This window comes from Lethenteron reissneri, chromosome 25 (assembly GCF_015708825.2).
Source record: "Lethenteron reissneri isolate LAM-NWPU_2019-01 chromosome 25, ASM1570882v1, whole genome shotgun sequence".
Classification (NCBI taxonomy): Eukaryota; Metazoa; Chordata; class Hyperoartia; order Petromyzontiformes; family Petromyzontidae; genus Lethenteron; species Lethenteron reissneri.
The window spans coordinates 14,802,779-14,824,263 of record NC_083803.1 but is presented as its reverse complement, the minus strand read 5'-3'; the positions used below and the strand labels follow the sequence as shown (position 1 = coordinate 14,824,263).

The window sequence follows — 21,485 nt, the reverse complement described above, 5'->3', positions numbered from 1 at the left end:
ATATTTATATACGAATACAACAAAAAATGTGTGCATTTTTTTTCAAAATATATGTGTACAAAACATTTGTTAAATATATACGTGCAGAAAAATAATACAAATATCTATTGTACATCAATTTTTTCAATATATACATGGACACAAAAAATAGTAAAATAGATATGGATGAGAATAATATCACTGCAGGGGAGGGTGGAGGTGCAAAAGGCCTAAGTAAAAAAAAAGCGTCTGGGATTTGGATTTATTTATTTGTTTATCCCTCGCACAAAGCTTCTCCACACAAACATCACCTGCCTCCTGCCTCTAATCCTATTTCTGGGTCAACATCAAATCCCAGACCCATAAACAAGGAACCTTTTAATGTTAAAAGGAGACCAAGCCTTGCGGTTGTGATTGCCAACGTAAAACCCACTTTCACCATTGGCCTTTGTATGCTTGCGATCGAGCTTCTAATTGTGAAGAAATGGATGGAAGAAGGGAGAGGGGGGGGGAAAGTGGCATTGGGCTGAAATGCAATTAAGCAACATTCACTGGATGCAGGCTCGGTTTTAAAAACCCTTTTACGGCGAGGCTAATGGTAAAGGGACGCAAAGTGGGAGACAATGCCTCGCATGGAAGGTTACCGAGAGTTTGAAAACTCGTCTCCGGTCATTAAAAGGACTTAACCTCATTCGCAGCAATGACAAGTGCTGGCGGCTGCAGGCTCTCCTTTGTGCGTGGTGTAGGTGTGCGCTGAAAGGGACGCCGAGGGAGGCAGGCGCGCGTGCGCGGCGCGTTGTAAAATGCACGGCGAGTCTCTAGACGTCCACAGCTGTATGTAAAATTACCTCCCCCCTTAATACCTATGCATTATCTCCGAGCTTATGACTCACCTGGAGGCGCAGGAGGGTTTTTGTTTTGGGGGGGCGGGGGGGTGAGGTTCTTTGGGCGCACAGTTGGCTTATTTCCCATGGTGTTGTTATCCCTGTGTCTGGTGATCCCAGGATTAAAAATCAACATGACTCACCGTTTTTCGCCCCCTTTGTTGTTCGTGGTCACTGCTTTGCGCGTTTGCGAACGTGAAGCCGCGCGGCCGATTTTTTTAAAAAATCACGGGGAATCGCGCTTCGATCGCATTGCCGAAAAAATAATCCCGCGTGCGTGATGTTGAATCGATAATTGCAATGTGATCAATTATTAAAATAGGTCAATCCTGGTATAAACGCTTTTGCTCGTCAGCCATGCTGCTGGGGTATTTTATTAAGTGTTTACTCACTTTTGTTTTACGTTCTTAATTATGAATGTAGACTGATGATTACTTACTTTACAGACTATGTTCGCTTTGATTTGGAAAGGTTTGAGTTTTCAATGTCGGAAAAAATTTAGATGAATTTAGCTTTTGCAAAGGTGTAAATGTTTTTTTTTTTATAAACTGTCACGTACTTGAACTTGTGAGTTGTCCCCCCCTCCCTGCAATGCTGTCAAAGTATCATGCTGCACGTGATAAAATATATATGTGTGCGTGTGTTTTCTTCTATTAAAAAAACCTTTTCACCAACACATTTTACCCTAAGATGCAGCCCTGGGTCAAAGAGAGCTGTCATCACATGTTGCAGGCTCTTGCACCGCCTTGTAGAAGACTTTTAGAATGTTTTTTTTAATATCATGGAATCAGACGGAACCACTTGACCAGTGCCTAGTATTTCAAGGGTTGGATCCCAGTGTTAATCATCAATGACAACTCATTATTTATTTACAAATATGTTTTTTTTAAACCATCAACCAATTGGCTTTCCTGACCAATATTACCAAGCAGCATTTGTTTCGACCACCTGGGTCTCATCAGCAGTCAGACTTATTTAACAAATGCTGCCGGATTACAGGATTTTATTGGGTAGAGCACTCCATATAAACCATGGGACCCCGTTCAATGCACAAAGCAACACCGTACACGAGTAATTACTTATCGTGCAATTGTTGAGACGCATTCGCATTAAAGCGGCGTCTGTCATTTATTCTCAGGCTCCGAGGGCAGCGAGCATGACCCCGTGCCCCTGGCGGCTTGGACCGTGATGGTGCACCTGCTGACTCACCTGGGCCACTACCCCATGGGCGGCGGTCCCGCACTGCTGGCCAGCCTGCTGACCGAGGGCCACGAGAATCCCTGCGTGAGCGGCGCCGCCGGCGCCGGTGGCGACGACTGCATCGGCCCCGAGCTCTTCTCAAGCCCCAACCTGCAGCTCTTCGTCCTGTCGCACGCCGACAGCGGCGGCGGCGACTCCCTCCTGTCATTCGTCCAGTTGCCGCTCTCTCCGGGCAGGAGCTCGGAGCTGGCGGGGCTGCAAACCCCGGCCTGCGACGTGCGCTTCATCGCACGCGACGTCTCCGGGAAGTACACGTGGGACAGCACACTCCTGTACGGCGTCGCCCAGCCCGACGGCGGCCTTGCCGAAGGTGCGTTTGGAGGTGCGCCTCCTGCGGGCGGCGACTGGACCATTCGGGATCCAGCGCCTGGAGGCTCCGAAGCGAACGGTGGGCAGAGCGAGCGCGCGCCTGCGAGCGGCAGAAACCGCTTGCCGACGTACGACGCCCTGGAAGGCGGAGAAGATGCCCTGGACAGTTTGCTTCGCTACGTGGGACAGAGCAGCCCCGAGTGTTTGCCAGGACCCGGGCTGCCGCTTCACGTGCCCTCCGTCGACCCGCCCGCACCCCTCGCCGAGCCTGGGGACGAGACGCTGTTTATGGAGTGCCTGTGGAGGCAGAGCCAGGCAGAGAGGGCACACCTGGCCGGGGAGGGCCAGCTGACGATCTCCTCTTGCTCTGCAAATGCAGCCGCTCCACAGACGGAGCCCGAGCCCACGGAGCCGTCCTCCACTTTCTACTATTGCCGCCTGCTGCTCAACGACCTTGGCCTCCTCTCGTGGGATAAGAGGTACACAGCCTGCTCCCCCACTCCCCCCCCACCCCTCCCCCCCCCCGTCAGCCTCGTCTCTTGGAAATGCAACGGGGAATATTGAAATCGAATCAAACCGTTCGTTCAGTCTGGTTTTCACGTCAGTCGACTAGCGCAGAGCTCTCGCGGACAAAAGGCATGCGTTTCGCAGACAATTATAGTCCGCAGTAGTTCCACAGTAGGGGGCGATGTTGCTCTGTGGCTTCATCCAATCAGGTAATTTGTGAGTCATCATCAAAGTAGGGCCTTTGACGCCGGGCACACGTGGCCTACTCTTTTTTGGATGACGTCTCGCGATCTTTAGCGCCCGCCGTGAAGCGGACGGCAGGTTTGTTTCGGTTAAAATTCAGTAAATCGGCTCCAGTGCGCGGCATTAACCAGGGCGGCCGCCCGCCACCGAACCACAAAGGTCTGTAATCAAGACTTTGTCACGACTCAATTCAAACATCACCACGTCAAATTCACTCGTGAAAGTTCGAAGCCTCCTGCGAGGAGGAGGTTCATTGGCAGGAATTTAATCGATACGTTGGCCACTCCTAAAACACATTCCTGCGGAGGGAGCTGGAAGGAACGTTCGGTTGCTCGGTCAATGGCCAGGGTCAACGGCGGCGTGGTGTATTCCGCAAATGTGCCCGACTATGAGGGCGGGCACAAGCCGGCGTGAGTAGGTTAAACGTTGAGTTTTATAAGGGTACCACGGGGTGACCAGCCTCTCCCCACCCAGCCCCATCCCTCCCACCCCCCACCCAGCCCCACCCTCCCCTCTCCACCCAGCCCGACCCCTCCCATTTTTGGATGCACAACGGACGGACGGACACAATAATCCCCTGTGAGCTGGTGGAACCAGGTGGTTCCTACCAGTATAATATATTTGTTAAAACGTGACAACCTTGTCGGGTTGTGGAGGGTTAATGATGTGACATTTTTGGCGTAAAACTACCACGTGGCCTAAACCTCCCAAAGAAAAACCCATGGGTCGATGTGGTAAGCGTGCTCACAATTCTTCTGAAAATAGTTCCAGGAATTGTTGCGATCTGTGGTCATGATCTTGTTGGCATGATTTGTGATCTTGATTTAATTCCAGAATATGTTTATTTGTTGTGTTATTTTACCCTCCTGTTTGTATTCGTTTCTCCTTTTTTTGGTCACATTTTGTTCCTCCAGTTTTCATTTGTTCCATTAGCGTAAATACAACAGTCGCGTATGTGTTGCTTGAATGGTAAATAATTCATGATCTCGTGCCCTTCTCCATGCCTGTATCGGAATTGATTTGAATCGATGAGGCCTTGCATGCCTCTCATGTAGTGATCAGGGAGGGGGTTGGGGGGGGCGAGGGGGGGGGGGTGTGACATTCACTTGTGGATTCTGGACGTCTGTGACCCCATGAACCCACGGTGTATGAGTGGACCTTCACAGATGAAGCAGCACTGGGTAGTTATCTATTTTGCGAGGGGGGATTGGTGGAGGGTCATCTTGTATTTATTATTTACACCTGGTCTTTTCAGTGGAATCGGAGACGCGTGCAAGAGTCCCTAACAGCCCGCCTCTGCGCACTTGCGATAAATCGGCTCCCAAGCATGTGGCAGAAAATTGTGCTCAATATTCATTGATTTATCGATGACCTCGTGGATCATTGACGGTGTGGTTTTGATCGTCATCGCATTCATCCACAGGTGGTGCAGCGGATCTGAAAGTGAATATTATATAAATTAGCTTTCTCTTTTTGCGCCTCCAAAAAAAGCAGATTTATATAAATTCTACACAGTTTAGATCAGAGTGTGTTTTTGAGCGTATTACTATTATCAGGAACAATATATTAATGCGACGAGCATTCCTCCAGAAGATATGATCATAGCGTCTAAGGATCTCGAAGACACCATTATGTTTGAGTGTAGGCAGTGAAAAAGTGCACCATTTTGTGGTACAGTATGTCATTGTATGCTTTTTAAAGATAGCATTTGCAACAAGTAGCCCGTGTTTAAACGTTTCCATTGCACGTTTTCCTTTCACCGCATTGTATTTTGGTGGGATTCACTCTTCCGTGACATCCAAAGGAGTGCGATGCGTTTTTTGCGTACATGTAATCGCGCGGCGTGTCGTAGCGCTGCAATTAGGTACACCTGCCACTTGTAAAGAAATAAACCGATAAATACTACCGTATAAAATGTATACACATGTCAATATTTAAGGTTCCCACGGCCATACGACGCATTCAGGTTTGGAATAGGAGAATGTTAGGGCTGTGGCAATTCATGCCCATAATGAAAATTAGAAGTTAAATTGTCACGATTTGCCATCGTGATTCAAATACAAAAAATCGATTATTATATTTTCTCCTTTTTTTTTACCTTCTCGTTTGTCCATAATAGAGGGGTTTTTTTTTGGTTATATCACGTAAATATATAAATGTGTCATTAAAACCCGCCACCACCCGACACAGCCAACTAGTAAAGGTTGTCACGTAAACAGAACGTGGCCAATTCGTCACTAGTACAGCACATGTTGGAGAGCCAAGCCACATTTACAATCTGAGTACGACGTTTAGACAGTAATTACAACTAGCTTCGTCAGGCGACAGCCAGATTTGTGGATGATATTGGTCGCGACAGCCTACGTGTTAAACTTCTCGTTTGTACTGTGCCACATTTTCTTCCGTCTCTTCTACAGTTTTCTCCCCTCCATTCGTCAAAATGTAGCTCGAGCATTACGTCCGCACGTGAATACAATTGTGGACAATGGGGGGAGTGTTCATGCACGTGAGATTAAATGCTTGTATAGTGAGCCTAAGAGCCGATTGTAATTAATGAATCGACGTGTCGCAATGCGAATTGTGATGCCGGTTTTCATTGGTGCGTGACTGTGTGTGTGTGCGCGCGTGTGTGGTCATGTGCGTGTGTGCATTTGCAGAGGAAGCTTTGACCTGTTGAAAAAGAATGAAAAGCTTTTAAGGGAATTGAAAAACTTGGATTCTCAATACTGGTATGTTCTACATGAAGTGAAATATGCATTTGACTATACATTAATGAATTGCGTAACTAATACCAAACTTGAAAAAGTGGCGGTTTTTTCTTAACGTTAACACCACGGACAGCAACTGGAGGTTGTTCAGACGGACGAGTCCATCTATGCTCGGAACGTTCCGAGCATAGATGGACTCGTCTACGCTGTCTGAACACCCGCCAGTTGCTGTCCGTGGTGCTAACATTAAGAAAAAAACGCCACTTTTTTCAAATGTTCTTGCTGTGGTTTTCACACCTGATGTTGATTGCTCGTGTTGCAATCGATACGTCGTGAGAATTTTATTGTTTAATTCATTTTATTTTATTATTTCCCTTCTACTTGACTTTACCGAAAGAACCAAGAATATGAATCCCTGCAGTAACGAAAGCTTTAAATCGAAATTTAATACCAAACTGTTTAATAATACAACAAACCAATTGGTATTGCGGAAAGGCATAACGTCTATTGCATAAGACTTGTCATGGAAATAACCATAAACAATCTCGGATCATTTCAAATGTAGTCCGGACTTCGTATTTATGCACACATCTTTGGGAAGTAATTTACCATTATTGAACGCGTCGCAGATCATTGAACTCATTGTCAGTTTATCAGAAAACGGTTTCGGCTGTAGATCTCTCTGTGATGTTTTCTGGTCGCACCGCGTGTCGTTCGGCAAGATGCCCCGCAACATTTCGCTCAACACCTGTGAAAAAGAGCTTCATAGCTCATCGGATTTCTCCAGGATAAATAAAGATTCCGATTCTGAATGCAATTTTGCAAAACCTACGGAGTGAAATCCGAACGAACGTCGATCTCTTACAGTGCAACTGTGTAAACCTACCCGGGGTGGTGTATATATATTTTTTGTCGTTAACAAAACAACATGGTAAGCAACGAACGAACGCAGCCCCGCAAGGCTAATCGAGCGCTCACCAGTCTGTGTGTCCCCCCCTCCCCGCTCCTGCCAGCCGAGAGACGCACAAAATCGCCGTGTTGTTCGTCGCGGAGGGACAGGAAGACAAACACTCCATCCTGTCGAACGCCGGTGGGAGCCAGTCCTACGAAGATTTTCTCGCCGGACTGGGCTGGGAGGTGAGAACGGTGGGGGCCCCGCCGGCCATTGCTGTGACCTACGGTGACCCTTTGCAATGTCCGTTCCCAGCAGAGTGCCTCGGTTGCGAGCGGCAAATGAACGTCGGCCGCATCGGAGGTGCCCGCTCGTTGCCTCTATTGCTCGGACTCTTAAGCACCGAAAGAGCGATGAAATCAGGTTTGCTCTAATTGGCAGTAATATACAGTACAACCAGACGTTTTTTTATCTAGTGTTCCTTGACGGTTTATTCACGATGTAGCCAATAAGCAACGAGATCAAAGCAACGCGTAACAAGTAGATAATGCACCAATATGGCACGTTGAATGATGGAAACAGGAAGGCAAAATGACAAATCAATCCTACCAAGGAATTGTTATTGATGAAGAGAGATGGCCAGTTGTGAAGGACATGATACATTTTCAAGTGGGCAGCAACATGTACCATGTGAAGTATCATTGTACAAATCTATGCTTTTTGTAAGATGCTATGCTGCTTTGGGCTTGTTACAGCTTGGACCCTTGGGGTTGGGATGCGGGTTACGATGCGTGAAAGAGCATTGCCTACTGCGTATGTGGATGCTCCCCGAGTTTTGAGGACCCATTTAAATTCTTAGAATTCGAGAGTCAGGGAAGAAGTGGGATGCAGGGGGGAGGGTTTTTTTTTTATTTGCAATTCGTGTAGGTAGTTTTTTGTGTGGTGGTGGTGGTGGACACTACTGTATATTTGGTGTTCAACAAACATTGAGTGTTTTTTTTTCCCCCCTGGTAGCTGAAATAAGTGAGCTCTCTCTCAGAGACTGAAACTTAAGTTTTTTTATGCAACGAGCCCCTTTTCCACTTAGCTCATCATGAGACCCCCCTTCTCCCAGTCATCCTCAGCATCCCCATGACGACAAGACGAGCATCTATGTGTCAGCCGACACCACTGGCTGAGTGCTTTTTTGACAGCAGCCACCACAAGGTCTCTGCCACCTGGGTTTCATCGACCTGCGTTTCTTTATCTCCTTGGGGGGGGGGGCGGCGGGGCGGGGGGGGGCAGCAGGGTGGCGGTAGTGCAGACCATTGGTCGAGTAGGGATTCTGGTCGGCAGGATTCTGTCGAGGAGCAGTGTCGCTGGGGTAAAGTGTGGGCAAATATTCTCTAGGGTGGCGTGATCAAGCGATTGCAGGGCTGCACCTTTGCCATTATATCTCAGTTTTCATGTTTGAGAATGAGGCGCAATGCAAATAAAATGTATTCTCAGGAACCAAGGTTACTGAAGTTTTTCTGGAATACCACATCTTGGCATGCTGCATAGTGTTAATTAAAGCACCTTAATTGGATTAAGAGGTTCGAATTGCCTTCTCGTCTGTCGCCAGGTGGATCTGACGAGACACTGTGGCTTTCTCGGGGGGCTACAGAGGAATGGCAGCAATGGGCTCACTGCTCCATACTACGCCACCTCCACCGTGGAGGTCATCTATCACGTGTCGACGCGCATGCCCTCCGACACGGACGACGCGCTCACGAAGAAGGTAATGGACCAGCGATGGGCTGGGCGACTTGGCACAAATGAACCACAATATCTTGCTAATTTCGTCAAGGAGCATAAACCATCACGCAAATTCCGGTCATCCTGGCTGGCCATCGAACAAAGGTGGTCACTGCAAAGCACGGCGCTTTCAGATGCGCGCTTCTGCGGCCGTCTGGAACGCTCTTCCTTCCGATATTAGAAAACCACTGGAGCTGTGCGCTTTTAAATCTAGATTGAAAACTCATTTCTTTAGAACTGCTTTTTGTGTTTAGCTTGTTGTCCTATTTCCCGCACCTCCAGTTAGCAAGGCTGGCTACGCACGGTGCGACAGAAGTTCAACATGCAGAGGTCAGAGGGCTGGTTGCGAATCCAGGTGGCCGCCCACCGTGATGAAGGCAGATTCTGAAGCAAGCAGAGTTGATGGCCTCAGCTCAGTCGCCAACGACTTAATCAATCAATTTTTACTTTGTGTGCCAATATCGCCCTCAATAAAGTAGGCGTCCGTGCACAATGCAGCAGAAAGGGAACGCTGTTGGGGGCATATAGCAACAGGAATAAAATTACTCTATCAATTGGCTGAAAACATCTTGTAATTAAAACCCATCTTGGCGAGGACCCTCTTAAAAGAGAGACCTATGATTCAGCGTGGCTTTCCCGGATAAATAAGTAAAACAAAATACGTTTTATAATGCTATCAAATGCATGTTAGGTATCTACTGTTAAATTAACAAAAATGCACTGCCAGCAGCTTGAATCGATAATCTATGTGTGAACACGGCAAACATTTCCCCTAATGTACGTTATTTATCATCACGCCTTGCACAGAAAATTCAATATCGCTCTCCAAGCAGGGGGCTGTTACTGTAATTGCCTGGTAATTTGTTTTTGTGTAAAATAACTAACATCGACGGGTAAATCGGTAATAAATCAAGTTAATTGATAATAGCGGTGTGTGAATAGTCGATTGTATGTCGACTTTGGTTGCTGACAGAATCACACGCGAGCTTTATTTTGACCTGTTATTGAAATCATTTTTGAAGTTCAACCTACTGGTTTGCAGTTGTTTAATGTGACATTTGACATGTTTAAATGCCGACACCAACATAATGAGATGCACCACTGTGTTATGCCTTTCACAAAGGTCACACGAAAGAGAATTGTGCATTTTTCCTCCTTTTGCGTTGTTGTCGCTCAAACCAACCGAGGTACAGAACCATTAACATCCCGCACCCACGCCGTGTCACTCGCAGGGGTTTATTGACCATACTTCACCACGCTGGTCAATATGGGTTGGTGAAGTGGGGGCGAGGGCAAGAACCGTTGTGATAATCACTCGCCACTGATGTTTGCCGTGGCCGGCAATCGAACTAAGGTCCTCGGGTTCCAAGCGCTGCTTGCTAGCCACTATACCACCACCTGCTCCATACATTGTATAGCAAGCAAACAAACATGTATATTCATCAACGTGATATTGACAGTGTGTTTTTTTTTTTACTTTGTTTTATCGACGTGCGTTAAATGTTGCCCGCATCCCTTGCCGTCGCCGCCGCGTTTGTCGCCGTCCTTGCTGGTGGTCGTCACAGCAACGGACCGTCTCACGCGACTCTCCCGTGTGTCGCACGTTCCCCCCCCCCCGTCCTCCGTCCCCGTCCCCACCGCCCCGGGGCCATCTCCACCGTCGCCTCGCAGCTCCGCCACTTGGGCAACGACGAGGTGCACGTGGTGTGGTGCGAGCACACGCGGGAGTATCGGCGAGACATCATCCCCACCGAATTCAGAGACGTCCTCATCGTGATCTACCCCCTCCGTGGCCACACGTTCAGAATATGCATCATGAAGAAGACGGAGGTATTTTAAACTGACTGCATCGTCATCATCATCACGATCTATGGGAAGATAGCCCCGTAGGTGTCCACTGCACATTTTGTCACTTGTTTCCACTTTCCTCTGCCTCGTACCAATACGCTCAAGTAGTGCACATCTTCCTGGCATGCAAACTCCTAATATACAAGAGGCGTCGTCGAAGTCGGGATCGAACACTCGGCCTGCTGTATACCAGGCGAGGTAGTGAACATCTCGCCACCGTGGCACCCACTGGACTTGATTTCAGCCAAAAGGCAGAGAAGCAAAGGTCTCTGACCTGTCGCTGGCGATCACGCCACGGCACTTGGCTTCTCCGCGCACACCGGCACAAAGCAATGCTCTCCGCTCGCTAACACTCACGAGCACGTCGGTTTAACACGAAGGCTTTCACGACCAATGTCACCCATGATGCAGGTTGTTTTTTTGGGTCAGATCGCATAAATGTTTCAAAGTGTCGTTAAACCCGCCACCACCCGACACGGTTGGCTATGTACGGTGCGAAAGTAGTTCAACATACGTGCGTTGACATGCTGTGATGTTGTCTGCCGACAGAGTGACCTTTTGAAAAAGGGCTTCTAAGCTCAATGGGCTTTTACTTGGGGAAATAAACGTCTTGATTCTGACGAGGGGGACCGCGATATGATATTCCACTATATGGCATGGTATTGCAATTCACGAGGTGACCATTATCGCTATATCAGCATCCCGGAAGCTAGTAATTCACATTTTGTATTTTCTAAATTTATTACTTTGCCGTACCTCCAATAAAAGTGAGGAAAAAAAACACTTTTATATTTCTATACAACAGTTTGTTAAATATTTTGCCGAAATCAAGTGAGTGACAATAACCGTGATATAAATATGGACTATATGATTATCTTTACGTTATATCATCCAAAATATCGTAGTATCGCCACATCTCACCGACCCTACTCTCTGAACGCCCACAAACCTGGCTGCAAAGATGATTACCCGTGCATTGTACCGCTTAATTTGCCTGCAAATAATCACTGCAGCTTCATTCAAATAATTTAACAAGAGTCGTTTCTCCCTTGGCACCATTTATAGCTGGCGCTGGCAATATGGATCGGTCGAACATTCATACTGTTCAGTATCCGGTGGTGCAGTACCTGTGTTAATTAAACAAGAAATTAAATACCCAGTCTTTTGTGCAGCTGCTCCGCCGCGTTAATCATTAAGCAAACAAGAGACCGTATGTTGGTAGTTTGTTTTCTTGGCTTAGGATCGTTTAATGCCAATTGGCCCACACATCATTAATCCCAGGTGCTTCTTGTCACTTGTTTCGTTGGACCCCTTTTTTTGACTTTGAGTTAAAGCTCCCTTGAGCAAGACAAGTTATTGGGCAAAACATTATTATTATTTAGCAAAATTACTGAGCAAAACAGACGTAGTTCCTTAAGGTATCGATATATTTTTTTATCAATCGCCTTATCCGTGTCTTCACGGTTATAATTGCGCAGCTCTGATGCGTTTTTGGGTTGTAACCGCGTGTGATTTGGCACGACGCACGGCGTTTCTGCTCCACCATGCTGGGAGCTTCTTCAAAAACTGAAGCTGACGTTCTTTAAGGAGCCCGAAGCTCCCGGCACGTGGGGCGGAACGTCGGACATCGCGCCGAACAACACGCGGTACAACCTGGAGAACGAATCGGAGAGCGCTCTCTGCGTCTCATTCCTGTTGCGTGCTTTGTGTCGGATGGCAGTTTACGATTTGCGTGCTATGCACTTTTAAATTTAGATTGAAAACTAATTTCTTTGGAACTGCTTTTTGTGTTTAGTTTGTTGTACTTCCCCCGCACCTCCTATTAGCACGGGTGGCTACACGGGTGGCTACACACGGTGCGAAATAAGTTCAACGTACATGCATACAGATGTCGGTTTCATCTTCTTGGTTCTTTCGGTAAAGTCACGTAGCAGGGAAATAATAAAATAATAAAAATAATTCTCACGACGTTTCGGCCACAACGCAAGCAGCCGTCCTCAGGTCTTCCCGACAGACCTGTTCTTCACCTGAGGGACGGCTGCTTGCGTTGTGGCCGAAAAGTCGTGAGAATTATTTTATTATGTTTTATTTTTATTATTTTATTATTTTCCTTCTACGTGACTTTACCGAAAGAACCAAGAAGATGAATCCCTGCAGTCACGAAAGCTTTAAATCGAAAGATGTCGGTTTGTCAACACGCAGGTGCCATTTTTCGGGCCCCTGTTTGACGGCGCGATCGTGGGCAAGAAGCTGCTACCGGGCCTGGTCAGAGCGACGGCCATCAATGCCAGCCGGGCACTCAAGCGACGCCTCCCTCTCTACCGGAGCTTGTATCCTTTGTCTTTTTTTGTCTTTGCAAGTGCCACAGCCAAGGGGGACAGGGGAGCAGGAAAGGTAAGGCACCTGTACTGCATGAATATAATAATTTTTCGTTTCACGTTGGACTGCTCATGCTGTTTATTCTCTTTTTTATTGTCTGTTGGGGTGGGTGGGGAGATGGAGGCAGGGAGGGTTTCCATTTGCACAAGAACGGAGTAAATATTGCGGAGGACTCTGCAAGGTCCCTGCTTAGGTATTGTCTCAATTACTCGTGTGTATTTGCGTTACGCAAAACCTTGCACAAAGACAGCAGGTTCCTGAATGTCACCTTGGTCGGGCACTGCATCATGTGTGTCTGATTGCAGGTAGATATTGATTGTCTTCGAATTAGGTTTGCGCTGAAAAGGCTTACAGGCCAGTTTTACTGAAAGCGGCTTCAAGCTTTTAGTCTAATTGTCTAAAAGAAAAACCCTCCCCACTTAGCATTACACATATAAACCCCATTCATTCTCATAAAGATTTGTGGTAAAATGGATCATACATACACGTTGCTTCCAGTGCTAGGGAGAACTTTGATAAATAATTACCAGCACTCGCAGACTGATTTTCAGAACGCAACTTTATAAGGTTTCTGTTACAAGCTACTATTTGTGTTAATACGTATTGTATTATTTAAAACGTGCTCTACAACCATGTAGCTTCAACGGATTTTGGTTTTCTTTGCTAGGTAATGTTATTTATCCCTCCTTTGAGGCATGAACACTCTCGTTGGGTTTTCACCAGGTGGCAAATTGTGGTGTCATTCATTCATTCACTCATTCATTCACTCACTCATTAATTCACTCATTCATTCACTCATTCATCCACTCATTCATTCACTCATTTATTCTACAGCAGTCTCGTTGTAAAAAAACCCCATGAATTAATTTGCCACATTGGTTGTAGTTTATAATTCGTTCAGAACAATTGTTCTCAAAACAACTTTGCAAGTGGATTTACACAGAGGCCAGTTTCAACGTTGCTGTGTGCCACAGAGGCAGTGTTAATTTACGACGGCTTCAGTTTAATCCGATATTTCACAAACATTTGATCCAAAGCCAGGTGTTGATCCACCCTCACTTCATTCATTGCCTCAAGCAGCCAGTGCCACGGTCCTTCCAGAGCCTTAGCCTGTGTGGGGATGGTGGCGGGGTGGGGGGGATGGGGTTGTCTTTTATAGAGTGCTGCTGACCTATGGGCAAGAGTGTAACGAGCAGGATTCGTCATAATTAACCCTCGCGGGGGGTTGGCCGCAGTGAGACCGGGAGAATTGTGAGCTCGAACGTAGAAGTGCACTTGTAATTAAGAGTTTAATTGCAAGCCAGTTCGTTTAAGGTAGTGTGACCTTTCTCATGCTTACTCACAGGGGGATCATTGCCATGCCGCATCTTGTCAAAGGGCGTAATGCTCTTGCACAACAAATTCCCTTTCCGGTGGCAATTAAAGGCGTTACTTTTTGTTGGTTGTTTAAGCCTTCGAATATCAAGCCCCTGTTTTGAATTCAAGCGCAAGATGGCCCGCGTGGCAGCACTTGAGATTTTAGCGAACGAGGTTAAGGGACGTCTCATTCATTCCGTTTTTGTTTCACTTGTGTACAACGGTTTTGAACATTTATCTCGAGCAGGTGTTTGCATGCTAATCACTTCATGTTGTATATGTAATTGTATAGATTTATATATATGGCTAATGGTAAAAATATGGGTATTGTATATACATTTGTTTTTTTTGTATCACATATATTCAATATTAAGAAATTAATATTAGAGAGCACTGGTAGGATTAACTAGAATGCTACAACTAGTATTTAAAAATGTTTACCTAGACTGTTATGTGGACAAAAAACAAATCTTTTATATACTTATATTTCGTTAATCGATCATGCTTTCGAACAGCATGTTGCAGAATAATTTGCAATATCAAATCAATAATAAAGTAGGCGCTTCATTTTATCAAACATCGAAGACGTTAATTGCAAAGCAGTATCATGCCACTTCTTGGAAAATTACTCTAAAAAAACACTTTTTTTTTCAATTACATTCTGCGGGGGAGGGTTGGTGAGGCTATTTCGTTTTTATTCTTTTAAAGGCAAATCTCTTGTTGTGAGAATGCCGCTCAGGTTGGAGAAGCTCTGCGAGTGAGTCATTGTGGAGGACTTTCTATGAGGGTAGGAGCGCAAATTAGGGGCTAAAATTACATCGATTAAAGCGCTCTCTATTTTTTTGGGCACTTTCTGGCACTCGTTTTCCCGTGATTTCTGAGATGGGGCTCGCTCCCGTCCCGGCCAGCGGCAGCTTTTTTTTTCTTCTCACAGCGGCTTTCTGCGGCTCCTTTTTCTCCAGTCGAGCGTGAAAATTTCAATTAGCGCAGCGCTGGTTTTGCTCGGAATTAACGGGTGCTTTCAGCTCGCTGCTACTCACACAGATGTTCTTTCAAGCCTCAACGCATCACCGGCCGGGCCTGGGGCCGGGGGTGGTGTGGGCGGCGGGGGGGGTGGTTGGCGGGGTGGAGGCAGCAGTGGTAGCGGCGGGGCGTGTTACGCGGAGCGGTGGTGGTGCGGTGGGGGTGGATTTTGAGGGTACGAGGGAAAGAGGGTGGGGTGGGGGGCACTATCTGGAGCATTGTCTTGTTGGCTCTTGTTCCGTGGCAGGGATTCGTACGGCTTTTGTTGTGCCGGGCGGCGGTGCGCATGGAGATAAGAGAATGCTCGGGTATGAGCAGGCGGAGAGCAACAATGTGACGGAGGTTATCAGCTGTGCGCAGAGCCTTGTAATGTACGAGTTACCTTGAGGCTTTCTTACAAATGGGCCCGCCGAGCGCGCTTTAATAACACCAACACAAATAACACCATTGAAATGTGGGATAAATTACACCATTTAAAATATGAATTAATTTGCATTCTTCACTGACATAAAAGACTTTTGGCTATACGCTGTATGATGTTCATCTCAAAAGCTGCTTTTGAAATCCGATGCCCAAAGCGAAATGCTTTTTGTGAGTAGAGAGCAGGATACATTGATTTTAAATGTGTATATATATATACTTATACCTAAAGGATATGTCACGATTGCATGTCCTTGTTCAAATACTAAAGTAATTGCTGTTTATTCATCTACTTTTGTTTTATGAAGGTTTCGTTCTGTAACAATATAAAATTCTTTACAGCTTTTGTTTGTCATGCTTGCAGCATTGCTAAATATCACAACAATAGACAACATTTATGAGTGATGTTTTTGTGAGGTTACTGTTAAACGCATTTCTATTTTAAATGTATTCATCTGTAAGTCTATTACGAGCGATGCGGCGGGGGGGGGGGGGCACCTACACCCATAAAACCCCAAGAACATTTGTCCAAACTCTGTGTGCTATCCGCCGACTCGCGTTCTGGGGTCGTGCCGTGTGTTGTTCGGCACGCGTGCCGAAGAACGCACGGCAGCGACCCTATTAACGAGAGCGTGCGGAGCCGTACGCGGGCGCTACTACGAAAACCGACGCGGAAAGTACAGTGCCGGGCGTTGTTGTTATGGTGCCGCCCTCGTGTAATCCGGCACTGTGGAGGTGCAGGTTTGAGTCTCGCAGTCGTGTACAGATTGCAAGACTCAAACCCCCACCCCCTTCCCCCCGTGGGCTGTGAGCTTGTTAGGAGAGACAGCCACAATGTGTGTTGTGTGAACTTATGTGTGCAGACTTTTGAGCATTATCACCTGTCCTGATTTATTCCTGTTAACTCATGTTGCAAAACCTTATAAGTGGCCGCACGTCCCAAAGCTGGGCTCTCACGAAACGATCTTGAATCTCAGTCTGCTTATGATATTGTGTGCTTATTTTGTGACTTGTATTCTTTACAATGACGCGCACTGTTATTTTGAGACACGGCGAGGCCTCTGTGGACAACTAAATGTCATGATTATCATGATTATTAAATGCACCCCATGTACGGATCAAAAATGTTACGTCTATATGAAATGGCAGAACCAACGTGTGTGGTATGTGTGCAGGATTGGAGAGGTCTCCTGCAGTGATGTCATTTTACACCTTTCCACATCAGAGGGAAAGCATTTGCAAGAGACTGACCTTAATTTCTGGGTCAGGTGGTCTTTTATTTCTTATCCACGTCATGAAATGTGCTCTGGCGACAGTTTACCTACTCGTAAATGTGTGTTTTTTCCTCTCTGAAAGCACTCCCGTAGCACTTGGAAGAGCAGACGGCGACTGCCTCAGACATTACTTGCTTAAGCGAGGACGTTCATTGAACGAACACCTGAATCTGGATTGTTTTGCAATGCAAGGCAATATCTCTCCCAACCCTTTGTTTGTACCTGCACCCTAATGCGCCGTACAACTTGCGTCGTATTTCCCAGCAGTTATATTCTTTCGACATCACATTAAACCCCTGCAACCTTTCACCAGCCTGCGCTGACCAGACTGGTGAAGTGTGGTCAAATATCGCCTTGCGGGCCCACTAAGCGTGGTGAGGCCCTCATCCAGCAGTAGATTGAGAACCCAGGCCGTGCCTGTACAAATACATTGTTTTAGCGTTGCAGTTTTTTATTGTTTTATCACTCGTTTGTTGTGACCCATGCTTTGCTAAAGCACGTCCAGCCCTCCTATTTCTAGACTCTTATGATAATCTTTCTTATTCGGAGTGCAAGAATCCGATGAGCTATTAAGATATTTGTGACAGTTGTTCAAAAGGGGGCGGATCAGCATGTTACAACAAACAGACCAGCGGAAAGGGAAGGAAGTTTCTTAAAATAAATAAATAAACGATACAAATTGCATGAGTACATAAATGCCTGCCGATTTTTCGACACAAAAGGCAAGCTTGGACAAAGGCAGCAAAAAACAACATTCAGAACAGTCCCAGACCACACCAAGACAACACACACAGTAGTCTCTCAATAAAATCGCACATTAAAATTGAACGTATCGATACACAGGTGAGGATCAAAGTGACAAATCACGTTGGCTAATGTGGTTGTATCCAGAACTAATCTTCTGGCGAAATTTCGTACTCAAATTGTAAATGTTGTGGGTTTACTCTCCAACAAACCGGTGTGCTGAACTGGTAACGAATTGCATGTTTTGTTTTACGTGACAAACCTTACTAATTGGCTGTATCGGGTGGTGGCAGGTTTAACGACGCATTTATATTTACGCGAACCAACCCAAAACCCTCTATTATGAACCAATCTTCTCCTTCAGGATGTTTTTCGAGGGAAGATTTACGATGCTTGGGGGGAGAACACGTGTTTCTGAAGAGTCGATTTGGCACGGCACTGTAATTGACAAAATGCCGCTTCCATAAATGTACAAAAGCACCGAGCAGAGCCGCTTTTTTTCGTGTCCTTCTCGAAGCTCCAGGTGGCTGAACCTCAACGTCCCCCATCAACGCTCTCCCATGCATTCTGTGCACTTCTATCCGGCATGCTGCTCTACACTGGATGGGCCGATCAATGGATTTAATTCACACACACGTTCATGCTGGTAATGTTCCACTCGTTTGTGGCAAGGATGTTTTTTTCTATATATGTATGTTTAGGGAAAGAAGAGAGATTTGGTCTGAGCCAAAAAGTAACATTTTGCGTTTGTCAGATTGAGTAAGGGAAATATCATTTGCAGAATTTGCATGAATTGATTCCCAGTTTCATCGCTCGTTACGTTTGACAACCTCGAAAGACAAACGCGTGAAGGGACTGAGCAGAATAATAAGGACGCAACAAAGATAATAGAACTAGTGTCTAAAGTAAGTGCATACGCAACTTTCACGCTGTTTTGAAATGTCAAAACAATATCATTTAAATAACTTCAAAAAGCTGGAAAGAGTTTTTTTGCGTTCTGAAAACCGTTATGCGTTTGGTTATTATTTAATGAGGAAAATTCTGCGTCTTGCAACACGGTAATCAAAGCCCAACTTTTAATTTACCTTAGTTTTTTTTATGTAAACTCTGCTACACATTAGTCACTTATCCCTGACATTTGAAGCTGGAATGTCTGTTTTAATTGGAAATACATCCATAAAAATTCATCGGAATAATATACACTATTTTTGAAGTGCATTGCCACACAGGTTTGGTTTTTGCAAAGTATATATTTTAATTTCTATAAAAAAATATATATAACGAGGGGACAATTATTCACTTCCACATTTGTAAGTGAATGAAATTGTAGTTTCACTGGTCATATTCAGTCATCGGCTAGTCTTTGTTTAATATTGTTATAAAATGGAAAGTGAAAGGTTTGACATTTTCAAAGTAACTTACAAAATATAAGTCAATGCACTTGTCCCAACAGTCTGTCAAGGTTATACGGGGGATCTTTGTCTTTTTTGGCACGATACAAAGAATCACTGCTGTGTTGCACTGAATTTTCACAATTGGGGTCAAACGAATCAGTTCTATTTTATCCCCTTTGTTGCCGTCTCATTTATATTGTTTATTATTGTTTATGTCTATCTCGTAATCTTTTAAAACCCCCCTTTAACCTAAATGCAACACTACTATATAATTTGCATACACTTTACATGCATTGTAAATAATTGATTCTCTCACGTGCGCACACAACTTGGTGCATTTATCACGAGTGCAAACATTCACTTTGATTTGTGCATTGTTACTTGCCACGTCAGTGGGTACAATGCAGTGGCACCGACTACCATTCTATCCCATCGCAGAACACTGTCCTAGGTGCTGAATCTGCACCCATGGATTGTCATCTCTGTTTTGTACTGGGGGAAACATTTATATTTAGTCAATGTGTTTTAATAATTTGCATTATTGTGCAGTGGTTCCATTTCTATGCCACCCCTGATATGTTTCTTAACAAAGGCTGCATATAGTTGAATATTAAAGTGGTCATTTGTGCTTTTAGTTGCTGTTTTGCCAACATGTGTATGAAAGCTAATTTTTCAGAAAGGTCTGGTAAGGCATTTTTGTGTACTTGGAATGCAGAGTACTGAAATAGTTTTTGACTTCAGCTCTGCGTTTTTGCATTCAGCAAAGTATAAAGCTGAATCTGTGTGCTCCACTTTGTACAAACATCAACAACCTTGCTAAGTGTAATGCAGGCAGAGCTGGTAGCCCAAAGCTTAAATTTTTCAAATATAATGATATATTATTTCAACCTGCGAAAATAAATGCCAGAAAAATTCCCTTGAGAAAAAACTAGGTATTCAGAATTGGTGTGTTTACATCAATTATGCATTGCAATATGAACTGATAAAATCCACATGTATTAAATTAAAGTAAAAATTGTCTGCAAATGTGTCCACCAAAAATATCTCGTAGGTTTATTTTGTGCCAATACACGATTCGTAGGTTGGTGGGAATAATATCCAGTGAGGTCTCTTGTTTAAATTTTTAGCTCGGGTACCAATCAACACGAAAGGGCTCTGCCGACACGACATAATAAGAAGATAAGAATGTCTCATCGGAGATGTTTCTTGTTGTGAGTGTGCTGAAAGCGACGGTCATGTGCATCTTCATGCTTTCCAAGCCAATTAGTTTCTGAGGATAATGCCCACAATTCCAAAAAGAGAGGGGGATAGAAGAAAAAAACCCTTCCAGCGGCGTTCCATTCCCAGCCACAATCCATCGCCCTTCGTTTGTCAAATGGCATTAATGGCATATACAGAGCAGCAGCCAGTAATTAATGTTTAAAGCTGTAAACAGATTTTGTGCTGCTGATGGTTATTGTGCTGCCGCTGGCTTTGTTGCTTGCTTTGACTGCCATCCACTGCTGTTACATGGCTGGAGAAAGTCATTAAAATTTCATACCAGCTGACGGCACCTTTTTCCAGGCCCCGCTTCCCCATCTGCTACTTCAGATTAGTCGGTTGGGGGAGTTGCGGAGGTTGGGAGGGGGAAGCACAGCGCTCGCTCCGTCGCTCGCTCGCTCGCTCGGTCGGGCGGGCGGGCGGGCGGGCGGGTAGGTAGGGGGGTTCGCGTGGAACATTTTTTTCCCCCACGTCTGCTAAGCGCTCGGGACGGACGGGCCCGGTGCTTCGGCTTCTCGCGGAGGGGAAGGTTTTCACATGGGAGCTGCTTCGCCCCTCGGCGTCTGACTCTGGGCTGATAACCGCGCCACAAAGGCCCGCGGCCAAGCCATGACATATGGCGGGGCCTGATTGCGGGGCTTGGGACGCCCAGTGGCTCCTCCTGCGTTGTCCCCCCCCCCGCCCCCCCCGAACCGGGGGGGGGGAGGAGAGAAGTCGGGGTGGCGGTGGCATGGGCACGGTTTTAGAGGGGCGCACCCCCTCGTTATTGTCTCCGCGCGGGGGGACCCATTCTTTGGGAGCACGAAATGGATCGCTGTCCGTGTGAGAATGTGCGCGAGGGGCTCTTCACAGCCCGCGCTTGTAGTTGGACACGGAGGACAATGGAGTGGCCGCTGGCAACATTAATTGCCTCTGTTGAGTTTTTTTTGTAGCTCTTTTTTCAAGGACGGCGTCCCTTTTATTCCCTCTTTGCATCGCTACTCTTTTGCCTTGCTGGCTCCGCACATTGTCATTGAACTGAGAAATGTGAGGTCTAATATGATTTGGAGCCTCTTTCACGGAGGCTGCGTATTCTTTGTAAAGCCGGATTTTTTGTTTTTTGTTCACACACATTTCCAATGTACCCGCATTAGTCTCTGTTCTTCGCGTGTGATCGCTTTCGTGCAAAAAAATAACTGAGGGCTAGTAACAAACCGAAAAAGTGCCTTTTGTTTTCACTCAATAAGTGA

The 21,485-nt window shown here is 45.9% G+C and overlaps 1 protein-coding gene across 10 annotated transcripts in view; it reads left to right on the top strand.

Annotated features, from left to right (window-relative positions):
- Positions 1 to 21,485, top strand: part of LOC133347308 (ral GTPase-activating protein subunit alpha-1-like) — a 136,278-nt gene that overhangs the window by 89,504 nt on the left and 25,289 nt on the right. For all 10 annotated transcript variants that reach the window (XM_061559458.1, XM_061559459.1, XM_061559467.1 and 7 more), the window contains 6 exons: positions 2,002 to 2,911; positions 5,840 to 5,911; positions 6,904 to 7,027; positions 8,386 to 8,541; positions 10,230 to 10,388; positions 12,609 to 12,736. In XM_061559458.1, coding sequence (XP_061415442.1) covers positions 2,002 to 2,911; positions 5,840 to 5,911; positions 6,904 to 7,027; positions 8,386 to 8,541; positions 10,230 to 10,388; positions 12,609 to 12,736 — 1,549 coding nt within the window. The remainder of the gene's footprint in view (positions 1 to 2,001; positions 2,912 to 5,839; positions 5,912 to 6,903; positions 7,028 to 8,385; positions 8,542 to 10,229; positions 10,389 to 12,608; positions 12,737 to 21,485) is intronic.